The following is a 15,975-nucleotide window of genomic DNA, read 5'->3' as shown; positions in this document are numbered from 1 at the left end:
TATAAATATGACTAGAAAATGCCACACTTTTTTTTTTTTTTTTTTTTTTTTTTGACAAATCATATTCAGAAATCCTTCTTTTGGTAGAGCGGAAATAGTTACAGTGCCATTTCCTAATCCAATGTCTCTGAATAATAGCAAAGTTCAAGGGTTACCTGAACAACAAGATGCTCAGCTCTGGACACTCCAATTATGGTCATTACACACACTCCTATAACCCAATAACTACTTTTACCGACCTTATCATCTTGAAGGAATGTGAAATTGGAATTTTAAGAGAGGAAAATTCTTAGCTGCAACTCTTTCCACTTGCCTTCTCCAAGTCCAGTTCCTCTAGCAGAATGCTTGCGTTTTTGTTGGCTTCTGCAGCCTGTCTATCTTTGGCTTGAACGATTGACTCCATGCACAGGTGGCACTTCTTCAGCATCTCCTGAAATGACAAAGCACATTGAGAACAAAGTGCCACGTGTTCTCATTTCCTGATGTTTTTCCTCAAAAATTCCAATGGGACTTGTGCTCTGGCTGAAAGCTGGTGGTCATTGAACTGAAGAGAGGTCATATCACTGTCTCTGAAGCCGAGACACAACACTGTTCCTTGTCAAGTGTTTCCTTCCCCCCCATCCTACCTTATCAGTGATGGTCGCTATGTATCTCATGCACTCCGAGTCGGATGGGAACTGGTTCACCTCTTTCACCAGGTAACGCACCACTTTCACATGACCCTGCAAAACAAATTTCAAGGACAACACTGTCTATCAGACCAGCTGCCTCTGGTTTACCGAGAAACACTTCAGCCCCAGCACTCCTTGCAAAATATTTCTTTGCAACTCCTCACCACATGAAGCTCCCAACACTTTTTTTGAGATCTTTCTCACCTTCTGAACTATTGAGGCACATTTCTGACACCAGAGAAGGCAAGTAATTACCTCTCGTCAGGTTGCCCTTACTCCACAAGTATCTGCACAAACTTCTGCCTTTTTTGAGGCAGTTTGCAGATGCCCAACTCTTAACAGCTACAGGCTTCTGCAGTCATCTGCAATGTTTGCAGTACTGCAACACCTCAACTACACTCTCTTACTAACAGAAATCATTTGTAGACTCTAATCAGGCTAAACCACACTTTTTTGACCAAAGTCCTCACCCTCTCTTGCCTAAGGAACCAATCCTATTTCCCCCCAGTTCTAACACACATAAACAGACTGCAATTTTCACCCCTGACACACACCAGAACCAGACTCACTACATTGCCTATAAAGTAAATTGCAATTAGAATTGAACTCAGATATTACACAAGGTGACACACGTATCTGTTTCTGAAGATTCAAGGCCAAGTATTCAAATTAACTGAGATATTATTAAATACGTAGCTTCTGTCAGTATGATCTACTTCTAACAGCTATGTAGGGATAAGCAAGACAATCCTAGCTAAGAGCCAAGCTGAACTTTGCTATCTACCTTTCGAAAGGCTGCCATGAGAGGAGTTATTTTCCTGTTATCAGCTGCATCCACGTCAGCTCCAGCCTGGACCAGCAGTTGGACAACATCAAGATGCCCCCCATTTGCTGCCAGCCACAGTGGAGTATTCCCCTTCTTGTTCCGCACATCGATGTGAGCTCCCCTACAAAACCAAACACATTCCTGCATTTAGGCAAAAGGAAGCACTCTGACCCCAAGAAGAACTTAATTTGAGTACTTGAGATAAATTAAATTATCTGGTAAAAATCAGACACACAGAACCTTTCCCATTTCCTAACCTTTACTGGCTATTTGGAAATATTATTATATATTAGGAAAATGAAGCCTAAACACAGCCACATTTTCCTTTAAGCTGCTCACTTGCCAACACCATACCTGCTAATGAGGAGCTCACAGAACTTGTAGTGCCCTTTGTCTGCAGCAATGGTTAAAGCTGTGTCTCGGGATGAAGGTACTGGGGGAGCGTTGACATCTGCACCTTTGTCCAGCAGGACCCTGCCCACTTCTGCATATCCCCCAGAAGCTGCTTCCATTAATGGTGTGAGACCAGTCTGGGACAACAAGCAGGAGAAAGAAGCCATCAGTGGGGGGTGAGTGGCTTACCTGAGACACAGTATTTATCTGACTCACAAACATAATGGATTGCTGTCCTTACACCTGTAAGTGCCTCAAGATGAATCAACATTTTTTGAAGAAACACATTTTTGATGAGCTTTGCAATCACCAAAATCTTAACCCTTAAATGCAGCCATTTTTTTTTCTATAGGATATCTGGTTCAGTTCAGTTAACTGGACTAGAGAACTGAACTAGAGAAGTTGACTTGCACAAAGGCAAGAAGATCAGGTTCCAACACAGACATGATGACCTGCAAGCACCTCTCTCTGGAGACCCCTCCAGATGTTTGCTCTTTACCTTGGCTCTGTGTTCCACGTTAGCTTTTCTATCAAGCAGCAGGCTGACCACCTCAGTTCTTCCTTGAAAACAGGCCAGAGTCAGAGCTGTATTCCTGTTGGTCTCGATCTGGGCATTTATATCAGAGCCCATGTCCAGTAACAGCTTGACAGCAGCAGTGTGCCCATTCATGGCTGCCAGCATCAAGGGAGAAATGCCCAATTTGCTACCAGTTCTGAAAGAGAAGAAAGAAAGAACCAAAACTGTTTTAAAGGTCATTTCAGAAATGCGACTATAATAAACTATTGGAGGCAGGGTACTTACACAAGACTGAAAAGTCAGCTGCATACCAAGTTCTACAAAACCTACAAAAGGTTCTCCAAAGCAGTAAGGTTTAGGACAAGTGTTTCTACTTAGAAACTCCACTTTTACTTTTTGATTGCTTCAAATTGAAGGGCATCTCTTTTAAGGTGTGCTTTTAACTTATAGCCTGTGCTTGGCCCGTTCCTTGTACCTGTGCAGCTCACACCTGAGCTGTTTCCTACCTCCCAACGGATGCAAAAGCATGGCATAAATGCACACACAGAGAGAAAACTATGCAGGGAAAACACACACACTTTCCTCACATAACTCACAACCAAGCACATGAGATAAGGGCTGTAAAGGTAACTTGCCTGGAATTGATTTCTGCCCCAGCATTCAGCAGAATCTTGATAATGTTCACGTAGCCACCTGAGGCGGCGAGGCTCAAAGGTGTGTAATCAGACACATTCCTGTGCTCCTTGTTTGCCCCTCGAGCTAGCAGCAACTCCACCACCTGCAGTGTTTCAACAAATAACATCTGGTTTTCTCCCAGACTTGCAAATCTATTCAAGATAAATGCTTTTTAGACCTTAATGTTCTGTTGGAAGATGTCAAAGGTAAGAAAGTTGCTTTTATCAGTTGCTTTGCTATACTCCTTGCCTTGATGACTGGATGAGGCCACACCTGTGACCCCAAAGCCACTGTAAAAACTTCCTTTAAAAAAAAAAAAAATCAATCATGGCTGCTCGTGAGTCTACCAAATTCAACAGCACAGTAAGAAAAAGCAGATCTCCTCATGATTACTTCAGCTGTCTTTAAAACCTGCCAGACCCAGAGATTCTGTTTCAATATGGTGCACAAAGTACTCCTGCTTTTTGGCCTGTCCTGCAGAGGACTTGAAAAGAATTTGAACTGTCTAGCAACTTAAAATCACAGTGTACACTAAGGTGAAAACCCATGGTGTCACTTACAGTGCAATGTTAAACTTGCTTCACTTTCAGGTTTTAAGCATTAACATTTAGATCAGACCTGCACAATTCTCAATCAGAAGGTTTCCCCATGAAATCCTAGAATAAATATACTGGCAAACCCAAAATTTGGGCAGGAGGGTGTTCCTGACATAATCTCTGCTGCCCAAAGCCCAGATTTTTCCCATTTTTTCCCCTGAAAACTATGATAAGGTTCATATATGGAACCCATTTGTGTCTAACTCCTCATTCCCAGCAAGAATATGCATGACAGCATTCATTTCATATCTACATCTAATTATACTGGTAAAAGTCCCATAATGGGGAACTAATGACTGCATTCATGAAGATACCTGCACAGCACCAGTCCAGTTATCCAAAGAGAAAAAGCAGTCTATATGAGACACGTGGTAATGTGTACACTGGAAAATGTGAAGGTCTTTGCATCTTTTTTAAACACACAACCCATGTGACTGTATCTTTTCTGGAAGATTCTTGTACTGTACTGACACAGTATGTCATTGACACAGTGCTTCTGAAGATTTAAGGTTTACTTTACCTCTTGCCTCCCTCCTGAACAAGCCAAAGACAAGGGAGTGTCCTTGGTTCTCTCAGACTGCGCTTCAATATCAGCTCCATTATCCAGTAGGATTTCCACAACACCCACATGGCCGGCTGTAGCAGCCAAAATAAGCGGAGTAAACCCTGAAACAGAAAACATGACATGAGTTAAACCACCAGAAGAGCAAGCCTAAAGGTTTCACATGAAGTCTAGGCTTACTGGGGATTTATTTAGTGGGACACACTTGCAAAGCAGACAGGGTTCATACTGCCATGGTGAGATACACACCTTTCTTGTCCCTGTGTTCAATGTTAGCTCCTCTCTCCAGCAGGGTTTGTACCAGTTCTTCATGGCCACCAGCACAAGCCAGCGTCAAGGCTGTGTCATGGTTACTCTCAGTCTAAACCAAACAGACATACACACAAGATAAATCCTTGCTTTATCAAGTACAGCCCCTGCTAGAGTGCACAATAGCCAAAACATAACTGTACCCATGCCAAAAGAAAAAGCTTCTATAAGCTAAGGGCATGTTTATGGATGCCCCCCTTGACAGCTGTGTGCAAGTTCATGACAGGATTCTACCTCTCAAGGCAGCTCTGCTGGGAGATTTAAGAAGAAATCCTTAAGAAGAACTGAGATTCTTCAAGAACTGAGCTCTCATCTGTGCTCTGCTAACCAGGTTAACTTCTTTACCACTGCCTGACTGTGACCTTTAGACGGTATAACGAAGGTAAGAATTCTGTTTTTAATTCTTAGCACTCCGGTTCAGGAGTGCCAAAGGCTTCACTAGGGCAGCATCCAAGACAAGTGCCACAAGCAACTAAGGGCTGATTTTCCAGAGGTTTCTCTCCTTTTCGCCAAGATGATCTCATGCCTTTCCTCTGCTCCATGCTGCTTAAATCTTAGTCATGTTATGTATAGCCCAGAGCCGTGCATAGATATATGCCAGTTGGTATGTGTACGCTTTTTGCTGATGGCCAGCTAGTCCCAAGTCAACATAAAGTTGCCCTTCTAACAATTATTTTCAATATAGAAAAGCCTTTCCGTTAGTGGAAATGAGAGCTTGAATTATCTCCTCTTGCTAAAAAAACCACAGCAATTATTAGCTTCAAGACTTTCTTACATCCGTGATCTCTGGCCAGCAACTTGGAAGCACAACCAAAAACTCTGTGTGCAATGCTTTAAGGCTTATTTTTGTCTTAGGATACCAGGCCAGAAAACATTTAATTTCTGTCAGTAGGCAACTCTGCTGTTTCTCATAATCACACTGACAACAAAGGAATAAGAAATACAAGTGTTTAGTCATTCAGAAACCACTTTTTGTTCGGCAAGAGCACAGAGGAAAGTGGGTTGCGACTCTTGGGGGTGTTGTTCTGGCTTTCTAAAAGCAGCAAATCCAGTCCCCAGACCCCAATCCATTATACAGCAGAACTGTCTGCCAGCACTGAATTATTCAGGATGCAGGAAAATACAGCTTTGTGCATCTGTGAGAGCAGCAGGCTCACCTGGGCATCGATGTCTATAGCAGGGTAGATGGGCAGCATGGCTGAAGGAGAAATGATGGGACTCGGAGTCGGCGTCTGAGGTTGGGACACTGAGGTTGCAATGCTGTGGGTAGGAGTGTTTGACATTGCAGATGCTCTTCCACTCACTGCTGTTGGACAGAAGAACCACACTTAGTCAAAGCAAAACACTTCCCAAGTGTAATGTGACAATAAAGGGACAGTGGGATGAACTCCCACCAACAGACGGAACTCCTTAAAAACTCCTGTTTTCCACAAATATATGTATTCCACACACTGAGCCCAACCTTTGATCCTTTAACTGTAAGAATTTGAACTATGAAAAAGGTTTACTGTATTCAATCAAAGAAAGAGTTAAGTATCAGATTGACATGTTTTTTAAAAGCCAACCATAAGATTTTTTTTTTTTTTAACCCAAAGATCTTTCTTACAACAAATCAGCCATTATTTGGACCTGGAGCTCCGTACCTTTGGAAGCAGGGCTGCAGAACAAGTCCAACCAATGGGTATCTATGCAATTTTTCTTAAAACAGTTTAAATGTTTTCATGTAGAAGTCTGTCCAGTGTTCACCCCCACCCCCCATAAACATAACAAAAAAAGCAAGAGGGTAGGATGCTCACACGGCAGAATTTGCTGAAACCAGAGAAGTGGAAGCTTTGCGCCAGCAGGTTGCAGAGAGTTTGGTCAAGGTGTTAGGTAAGCAAAGGTAACACCACTTACAGTGATAACAGTGTATGGACATGACACAGATAGCACTGACTGCCACGCTCCCTGAAGTTCATTCTATACATGGGATGTTTAGGAGTATACAGCAAACTTGAGGCTAAAGCAGCTGTTGGGGAAAACACCCATTTTCCTACTTTCCCTCAGAAGAACTCAATGGTTTTTTCCCTGTCACTTCTCCAGTGTTCTCCAGCTGTTTCTGAGGCATAACAGCAAAGGAGAAGGTGAAGCACCACACACTTCTGCCCAGTTGACAAAAGCACTTTAAAATGAAACAGTTCCCCAACTGATGCCACAAAACCTGTATCCTATCAGGCCCAGTTGTGTGCTCCCACCTCTACAAGGCAGCTATATTTTACATCCATAACTAATTTAATTTCTGGATTTCCTACACAAAATCCCAGCAAAGAAGCTAATACATGGCACCAGGAGAAGCAAACCCTCAGCTTCTAACACAGAAAGTATCATTATCTTATATTTAAGACTAAGTCAGAATTCAGAACTCAAACTCCCTTGATCTAGATCTTTGAATATTTTTTGAAAACTTATCTCACAAATCACACTAGGTATGGATTAAAATTACCATACTGAAGATATGCCAAAATATTTTGACATAAGATCAAAAATTGCACGTGTTTTAAGCAGTTTCTAACAATTGCTGCTCAAGTCCCAAAAAGGGGACTGGGAAGCATATTACAGGAGACATTAGTAAATTCTCAGGCTAAAAAAAAAATCAAGTTAGTTAAGAAGGTCTCAGTTCAGGTAATGTGTACTTTTTACATTTGTAGTGAAAGGAGAAAGAGCAAAAAAAAAAAAACCCAAATCACTCCTCGTCCCAAATACAAAACAAATAAACCCAGAAAAGAAAAGAGATGTGCTTCAGCAATAATACACAAATTTAGTTCATATACCTACAGCACAATTCACTGGGACACAATATTCATTTTTATGGGTAATCGCTTTGATTATATTTATTTCAACATCACCTGTGTAGAGTTCAAATTTCTAATGAACATGCCAAGGGTGATGAACAAAATTTCTATGGCGCCCAAGCTAAAATATTCTAAGTTTTCAATAACCCAAAAGGTTTTCACAGCAGTCCTGAGCACTGAGAAGAGTAACCAACTAGCGTGATTCTACACGCTGAACAGACTGACAGTCAAATATTTATCTCTGCACTCTGCTCCTTGCCCTACTCTAATGGCCTAATGGCAAAGTGAACTCAAGTCTGTACTTCACCATGGCAACATCATTATTTCATGCCTGGGATAACCAAGTCTTCCACGTTAGGTCACTAATGGAATATTTAGAATAGACATGACTTGGTACAAGACCACCTACACCTTAGTCTAGCTTCTTGGTCGGAAGACATCGCCAAGCATCGTTTGACTACTCCAGTTCCAGTCTTGGACATTTGCTGGGGTATCAGACAATCAGTTTTGTGCTTACTGGTATTTGGAACAGCAGTGCTCTTGATAGTCTTCTGGCCATACCTCAACTCTCTCTTAGCTTGAATGAAGAGAGGAGACCCTCAGAGCAGCTACCTCCTCCCCCATGCCCACTGGTCTCACCAGAGTGACATGCCCTTGTAATCCCACTTCTCCTTATGTGGCCATCACATGTCTCACAAGTGCTGTCTTGCTGTGGGCACAGGATTGGCCTTATGCACTGATTCCTTGTCTCCTGTAATGTCAACAGTACACAGATAAAAACTGTTCCACATTACACAATGAGGCAAGATGAGGGACGGAATAAAAAAAATACTTTACAAGAAATGTATGAGACATCTCAGCTTTTCCCAACTGGTTTCAAGCCAGCTCTACAGGCTTGCTCCACAACAATTCCTTCTCTGCTCCAAATTTCTCTGTAGTATCCTCAGTTATTACAAACCGTGTTCGTGCCACGCAGGATTAAAATCACTCTAGAGCACTTGAGATGCAGAACATGCCTCGGACTGTAACTGAGCAAGCTACATTCTGAATTCCAACACAAACACAGGGCTGCTGCTGTGCAAGAAAGGCTCCATGGATGAAGCCTGAGAACCACTGCACACCTGCAGTCTTGCTGGTTATTAGTTAAGAGTGTGCAAGGCAGCCTAAGGCAGGTCAGCCCCACGTGAAACCAGCTCCTGCTCAGGTCCCAGGTGGGACACAACCTGATTTTCCTGGGATGCTGGCACTCTGTTATTTTTTTTCAGTATTGAGTCTCTGTGAAAAGCTTACAGCTTGCTTTCTGATGTATTAATTTAAACAGCTGCATTTCCAGCTGACTCAACCCACAAGGTAGCTTCCAGGAATGCATTTTATCAAGTGCTTCAAGATTCCTGAAGTCCTTTGAGAATCTCTGTGACTGGACGTAATCCTTGGAATAGTTCCTACTTTGTAAAAAGCTTGTTATTAAAAACAAGGTGGTTTTTCTCTTTAGATCTTTGCCACACCACTTAAAAGATGCAATGTTTCCATACATGACTTAAATAACTAACTCTAAAAAAATGCTTCTTTTTACAAGCCTCACAGCAAGCAAAAAACTTGCCCAATATCTGAAGCTCAAGAGCAAACCTTTCACTTGTCCTCAATTCCAGCAGGATCATGAAGGAGCCCAAAGAAAAAAATTAAGTATTATTTACTACTTATCCATTGTTTTCAACTAATTAAGCACAGAGATGCACATTAAATCAAGTCTGCACAGTCAAGGTGAAGCTTTGTTTCTGTAACTGGTGCTCTAAACACAGCTCTGCAATGGAACTAAACTCATGGCACCTCAGAAAGAAGGATTTAAATCCGTAAGAATACTCTAGAAGCTTCTCTTAAAGCAGTACACGGCATTACTGACCAAACACTTAGTGGCCACTAAAATGTTCTGTGTTACACTGAACCTATTTCAGCTCCTCATTAAACTGTGATTTGTGGACTCACTACAGGCTAGCACCGAAGTTCTATACTCAAGCCAGTGTCTGTTCTTGCTTAAAAAAACACCCTATAATCAGGCACTTGACAGAAAATGAATTCAGACTTCCTTCTCAACTGCATGTGTGCACACACGTACTAACAAGCGGGGCTGAGCTGAACCAAAATATTCACTTAAATTCACATTGGAAATACCTGACTGCCCAAAAAGGCATGCACAGGCACTCGGCTATGCGGCAGTTGACCTGAAATGGCACCTTCTCAAGATGTGACATGGAGCTAAACACATGTCCCAAATGTCCTAACTCCAGGTTTCACTTGTATTTAAACAAAATTCAAGTGCATTGCACAGATTCTTTATAAGTTACCAAGAACTGCAATCATCCCAGCTTTTAAATTCATGTTGCCCTGTACCCCAGCAGTTCCACGAGAGGAACTGTTACTGTTAGTGCAGTATACATGTCATTTTATCTACCTTTTCATGCATACCTTTGTGTTTTTATCCACTTCCAATCTTTACATCTATGCTTCAATTCTAACACGAGATTTCCAGCAAAAAAGTTTCTGTTACCTTTAACGAAGCTTTGCCTGGACACAAGGTCACTCATCAGCTGTCTCACCTCAAAAGTGGTGTTCCAAGTGCTTTACAAAATCACCACCTGGTAGTTTTCATCTGTTACCATGCCTTCCACTGACTCTGTACTACTACTGTGCTCTAACTCCTGCAGTATATGCAGGACCAGCTCCAGGCTAACACCTTCTTGGAGACCTGCCTTCCTCTGGAACACATCCCTCATCCTAACAGCTTTGCAAAGCAGACTTGCTCAGATGGACAGCACTTGCAAAAATGACAGCGCATCCGCTTAACCAAGAGTGACTTTTTTATAAGACTGTGTCCTACCAGTTCATCTCTATTCAGCTAAGGGGTATTTCAATGACTGCTTTAGCATGGAAGGGGTTCAGATGAAGCACAACAGAGGTGTAAACTAAAACAACAGCAACAACTCGCATTTAAAACCTGCTTCATTCTCCTATTTTACTGCTTAAGGCCTTAGAGCATTCATGTCACTGGGCAAAGAACTCTCCGAAGCGATGACAAGAATCTGGTAAGGCTAAACATGTTTTCTGCTCGCAACCATTTTTATGAGATGTTTCAGAAATTCATAGGATTATTGCCTTTTTTTTCGCAAGCAGAAATAAAAGCTTCCAATAAGTAGAATACAGAAGGCCAACTCGAGCAGCTCTCATTCTCAAGATAAACCTGCAGGTCCCTCACATTTTATAGGCTAGTTGTGGTGCTGCAGTTGCTCAGCCTACTGCAAGTCAGCTCTCAGCTAGTCCCAAGTACTACCCAGTACCATCATGGTGCTATTGCTGAGCTACGATCAGGCCAAAATAGAACTACCACATGAACTCTAATACACCCCTCCCCAAACTATGACGAGTTAAAAATGCTACTCCACCATACCAACCTGACCAACAGGCACTGGTTAGTTCACCCTGTGAACTGGAAAGTTAAAAGCTAGTTTTCCCAACTCCTCAAGACAGGGATCAGAGGACGAGTGGTGCTTGCCATAGAGCTCGTGGGAATACACAAACACACACACACACACACATATAAAAAGAAGTGGACATACCCTCAACTGGTCAAGCAAATATTATACCTGCTCATAACAATGTAAACCCACCTGCCATGATGTCATCCAGCGTGTCATTGAGCGTCTGAGCAGGGCTGGCTACCATTAACCCTTGCTGTGTTTCTGTCAGTATTCCTTGCCCCAGCCCTGCTAGTGGTGCTTGGCCCAGCACTGGCTGTCCAACTATAACACCTTGCAGTTCTGTAAGATTTGCGATGGACCCTGGAGGTAAGGAACCTGCTGCCAGAGGCAAAGCTTGTGGCATGGCCAGAGGCTGAACTGGTGCAAAACCCGTCTGCGCAGCAGCTTGCTGAGGGTCATCTTTGAGCAAGATGGGGTCCACTTGCTGCAATCGTGCATAGTCTCCCTCTGAGAGTTGTTCTCCTACCCCAACGGGAGTCAGTAGTCCCAGATGCTGGCAAGACTGTTGCTGCTGCTGCTGCTGGAGCTGAATTCTTTGCGCTTTTACCTCTAGATATTGCTTTTTTAGCTGCTGCTGAGTTTTCAGCTGTAACTCTCGCTCCACTTTCTGCAGTTCCTCCAAAATCTTTTGTTTCTTCTGAATTTGTTCCTCTCTCGTTTTGTTCAACTCCTCAATCTTCTCTTTGGTGAGCTGGTCAGCATGTGCCAATTCCAGGGACTGCAGCTGAGCGTTCTTCTCTATGGCTTCTTTTATCCTCTGCTCCAGCTCTGTCAACTTGCCCTGAGCCTCTTCTACAATGCTCTCTGGAGACTGATTGGTGATGTAACCCTGTACATCCTGGTTGTTTGTTGGCAAATGACTGCTGGACTTTTGTTTAGAAGCAGCTGTGTGAAAAAGAAACCCCCTCAGAACCAATGGAAGTGCATACGAACGGCATCCTCATTACAGAGCTACTGCTGGGCTGCTGCGTGGCCGGCTACGCACCAGGGCACAGCACCCACAGAAGGTCAGCGTGTCCCGAAGGCCCTCCAAGAACACCTACCAATTTGTACCCAGCAGTCGGATTGCAATTTTAAAAGGCCACGCTACTGCACATGCATCCCACAAAGCCCTGTGCTACGGTGACAGGTCTACTCCAGCAATCGTTACGCTTTTGCCAAAGGAAGTGATTGTCTCGAGCCGCTGCTACCGAGTGCTGCTACAAGAAAACTGGGAACAAAAATCAAGGATATGCTGTCTCTTTACTTGGTGTTTTGCATCTGGTATGGTGTTGGGACATAAACATATGCTTACAGCCCTGAAAGCGCAGCCCAAGGGACACAAAAACATCTCTACGACTGGGACTAGGCCGCCGGTTTTGCAACCGACTTGGTACACTTTAAGAAGTGCTATGCTTTCTAGAACTAGGCATCCTTTCGCTCCAGGTATCCAGCTTTGCACAGGTGACAAAGAGTGCCAGAACCCAGGACAGTCATTTAGATTTAGCAGGACCTAACAGGGTGTCTTTAGCCACTACGTTTTATCCATAGCAGACATGATTTTGTTTGTGTCAAAGCTCAGCTGTCTGTCCAGGCAAGGCAAATATTTCAGCCTTCCTGCAAGAACAAGCAATGGACTAATCCAACTGGTCTTTTATGCAGAAGTCCCCAGTAACACAGCTGACATGCTCTGCCATACCAGGTGGAGAAGCAACAATCGGTTAATTTTGAAGGGCGAAAGGCAAATCAAAACTCAGGATCTGAGGCAGTGGAGGTGCCCAGTTTCTTCCAGCCATCCTCGCTGTATCTCCAGAACAATACAAGTGTACACACAGGATTAATTTTAGGACATGCACGCCTGTATTTGCTAGTGCTGATGCTTGATAAAAATTGGTTTTTGATGAGAATTCTTAAGTACAGAAAGCATTAAGTGTCAAAATGGCGAGAGCAAAATAGATGCAAATTTAGTCCTAGGAGGACCTGAGCCACATCAGACTAAAGATTTTACTGCACAAGAAATTCCGCCTTCAATCCAATTAGTCAAACCCACTCCCAGACTACTACCTAAGGAAACACAAGTTATCAAATCATCTATGATATGGAGATTAACATGGGTTTTGCAACTTCCATTATCCAATTTCTATAGACTTCTGGGTAACATTGTGCATTAGTTCAGTGTGTCAGACTGTACATTTTAACATATTTACTTAGGCAGATTTCTTGATGTTTTATGATTACAGGGTTAGATGACTGATACTTGGTGGATAAGCAAATCCTTAAAAAAAAATTAAAAAAAAAAAAATCAAAATTGCAGTTTCCTTGACTGAATCCACAAACACTCTTCATAGGAACTACTCTGCTACAAGTGCAAGCCTCTATCTTCTACCTAGGAAGGATATTTAGAAAATAAGCTCCAGAACTATGACTGACCTTTATTTCTGATGGGAAGGGTTGTGGCGACATTAGCAGGGGGTTTGTCAGGCTCCTGGGGTGGGACGACCATGGGCAGCGCCTGCACTGGTACTCGAGGAGCCTAAAACGTCGGATACTAACAGATTACTTTTCTCATACTCTGTGCTAGTTATAATTCAATAGAAGGTAAACAAAATCTGTTAGAAGAATAGATTTTAATGGTGACTAAGAACATTCAATATGGTTTTTAATATGCTGAGTTCAGTAATTAACACCTGCAGATCATGTGATCTCCACGTACTTGGCATTTTTAACCTAAGAAATTACTTGCTGAACTATACTCAGCATTGGTACAGTGCTGTACTGTAGCACAGCAAATACAAGCCACAATGGGCTACAAATTCAATTCTGTAGAGTTTCATTTCAGCACATCTTTGAACTTGCTGGTTTTTTCCACCCTCGGTGTTTTTTTTCCAGTAATACTTAGAGAACAATAAGAATGATGAGAACACTACATCATAATGTCCAGAAGTCTTCCCCATTTCCATTACAGCTCTAAGTAATTTTCAGTGTGCTCATCTACACTTCATGGTATGACATGACTGACTCTTCTCTCACCTTTAAACTCTCAAGTAAGCAAGTGCAAAAAGATCGTGAGCCCTGAAATCTTACCCTGTTTAGGTCATGGGATGGCGGGGTCAGCTGAGTGGCGTCGGGCGGAGGAGCAGAAAGCAAGTTGTTTGGGTAATCTAAAAGGTAACAAACCACGCTGGTGTGACCGCCTTTGGCTGCCTCGATTAGCATGGTCGATCCGTCCTGAAGAGGGAAAGATCAAAGAGTTAGAAAAGAGAATCATGAAAACAACACTGCAACATTTTGGGAGACACAACACACTACCTATGTGACTGCCCTCTGCCCCAGTAAATACTCCATCTCTACAAGTTCTCATCTAAACTTAAAGACTCGATGAAGTATTAAAAGAAAAAAAAAAAAGTACTTTAAAATTCTTTCCTCTTCCACAATCCGCACTTTACAACTGGAGGGCAGCCTTTATACTCATGATGATCAAGAGACCTACACTAATTCCAACAGGTAGATGAGCAGAACATCTGCTTGTGCAAACTTCCATTTAAATCATCACAGGCTGGGTAAGTTGTAGAGAACACAAAAGAAGAAAATCCAACTGGGTATCCTTAGTTTTAGAGGAAAACGAGGCAGCTGAGGGACAAACCTTGAGTCTGTGTGTGGGATCAGCACCATGAGCGAGCAGTAACTCCACCACTGCTAAGTGACCTCCGGCACAGGCCAGCGACAGCACTGTGTGATCGTTGTTCGCTGTAGTCCTGTTCACATTTGCTCCTGCAGAAACACAAGGGCAAACATCAGCTGAAAATGACCTCAACAGGTGCACCTCTATCAAATGTAACAGAATTAACTACTCGGCAATCTACACAGGGAAAATTCCATTCTCATCAATCAGATGTCCTACTCCATGCAAGGTAGGGACAAGAAAAATTCATGAGAACCAGCCCAAGAGAGGGAAAATGGAAATTCCCATTTTCTATTGAAACATCAAGCAAGCTGTAGTCAAAATCTGGAAACCAATAAGCACTTGTAGCTCAACTGCCAAAGACAGTGCTCCAAAGCTGCACCACGGGGCATGGAGACCCCAGGGATCCCTACTACTGCTGCTTTTACTAGGAATTAAAGACTGAAATACACTTATTTTTACAACTACACGCAGTTCCACTAATCTCAACAGAAACCACATGTAATCGTTACATGCCTAGCTGGAGAATCAATTGCCTACTTGAGCTAGGATATTTAAAACAAATCCAAGGAAGTTACACTAGCTCTGACATGTTCTTAACTTGAAGTATTTCTGAAGTCAGGAAAACCCAAACCATTCCACACTCTTACCTTTGCTAATCAAGAACTGAACAGTGCAAACATGACCTGCCCTGGCAGCTTTCATGAGAGGGGTTCTTCCACCTTCTGATTCATGCTCCTAGAGCAGATAAAGAAAAGCTTCAAAATCCAAAGTAGCATGTGAAAGAAGGCAAGCCAGCCTCCTGGGTTTCTGAAAGGAAAATGGAACATCCTTCTCTAGTTTCACAAACTTAGACATAAATATTTAGCTAATGTTGGAACCAAGGGTACCTTGAAGGCAGATGAACCATTCACCACCTGTCTCTGCACAGGTCTGACTCCTGGACAAAAAAGCACTCAAGGCACACGAGGGGGATTTTAGTTAAACAGGACATCTTCTGACATGCTTAACATCACTTTTTGATAACACACTGGTGTACAAGCCTACTGAAAAGTAAAAATCAGTTTACCCTTACCATCTTAATTCCATTACAGCACACCAAACAGACGGTCAACTATCTGATGCATAAGGAATAGAACAGATTTGCAGGCATAAGGACTAAACCAGAATCAGCTCAACAATTTGAAGCTGAATACCATGTCAAAGGAATGAAACACCCTATTTTCCTGTCCAGGCAACCTTGAATGGCTTGGAAATGCTTTACATATCAATCACCAGAGGACTGTAACTGACCTCAGCACTTTAGGTTAATCTAACAGCCCAAAATACATTAAAGAATGTGTACATTTTCAACTGGGAACACAGAAACAAACAGAGAGAATATCAGGTGTCGATAATTTA

At 42.6% G+C, this 15,975-nt stretch overlaps 1 protein-coding gene across 5 annotated transcripts in view; it reads right to left on the bottom strand.

Moving 5' to 3' along the window:
• ANKRD17 (ankyrin repeat domain 17) overlaps window positions 1-15,975 on the bottom strand; it is a 69,727-nt gene that overhangs the window by 9,393 nt on the left and 44,359 nt on the right. For 2 of the 5 annotated variants that reach the window (XM_068188160.1, XM_068188162.1), the window contains exons 11-24: window positions 15,225-15,312; window positions 14,536-14,663; window positions 13,977-14,120; window positions 13,323-13,425; window positions 11,043-11,798; window positions 5,707-5,855; window positions 4,490-4,601; window positions 4,199-4,344; window positions 3,043-3,185; window positions 2,390-2,603; window positions 1,852-2,027; window positions 1,456-1,618; window positions 627-722; window positions 314-430 (exon numbers count right to left, since the gene is read on the bottom strand). In XM_068188160.1, the coding sequence (XP_068044261.1) occupies window positions 314-430; window positions 627-722; window positions 1,456-1,618; window positions 1,852-2,027; window positions 2,390-2,603; window positions 3,043-3,185; window positions 4,199-4,344; window positions 4,490-4,601; window positions 5,707-5,855; window positions 11,043-11,798; window positions 13,323-13,425; window positions 13,977-14,120; window positions 14,536-14,663; window positions 15,225-15,312 (2,535 nt within the window). The remainder of the gene's footprint in view (window positions 1-313; window positions 431-626; window positions 723-1,455; window positions 1,619-1,851; window positions 2,028-2,389; window positions 2,604-3,042; window positions 3,186-4,198; window positions 4,345-4,489; window positions 4,602-5,706; window positions 5,856-11,042; window positions 11,799-13,322; window positions 13,426-13,976; window positions 14,121-14,535; window positions 14,664-15,224; window positions 15,313-15,975) is intronic. The other 3 variants (XM_068188161.1, XM_068188164.1, XM_068188165.1) reach the window with 3 other exon arrangements.

Source organism: Anomalospiza imberbis, chromosome 4 (genome assembly GCF_031753505.1).
Source record: "Anomalospiza imberbis isolate Cuckoo-Finch-1a 21T00152 chromosome 4, ASM3175350v1, whole genome shotgun sequence".
NCBI classification, from domain to species: Eukaryota; Metazoa; Chordata; class Aves; order Passeriformes; family Viduidae; genus Anomalospiza; species Anomalospiza imberbis.
The sequence above is the reverse complement of the archived record's forward strand: the minus strand, read 5'-3'. Positions and strand labels throughout refer to the sequence as shown.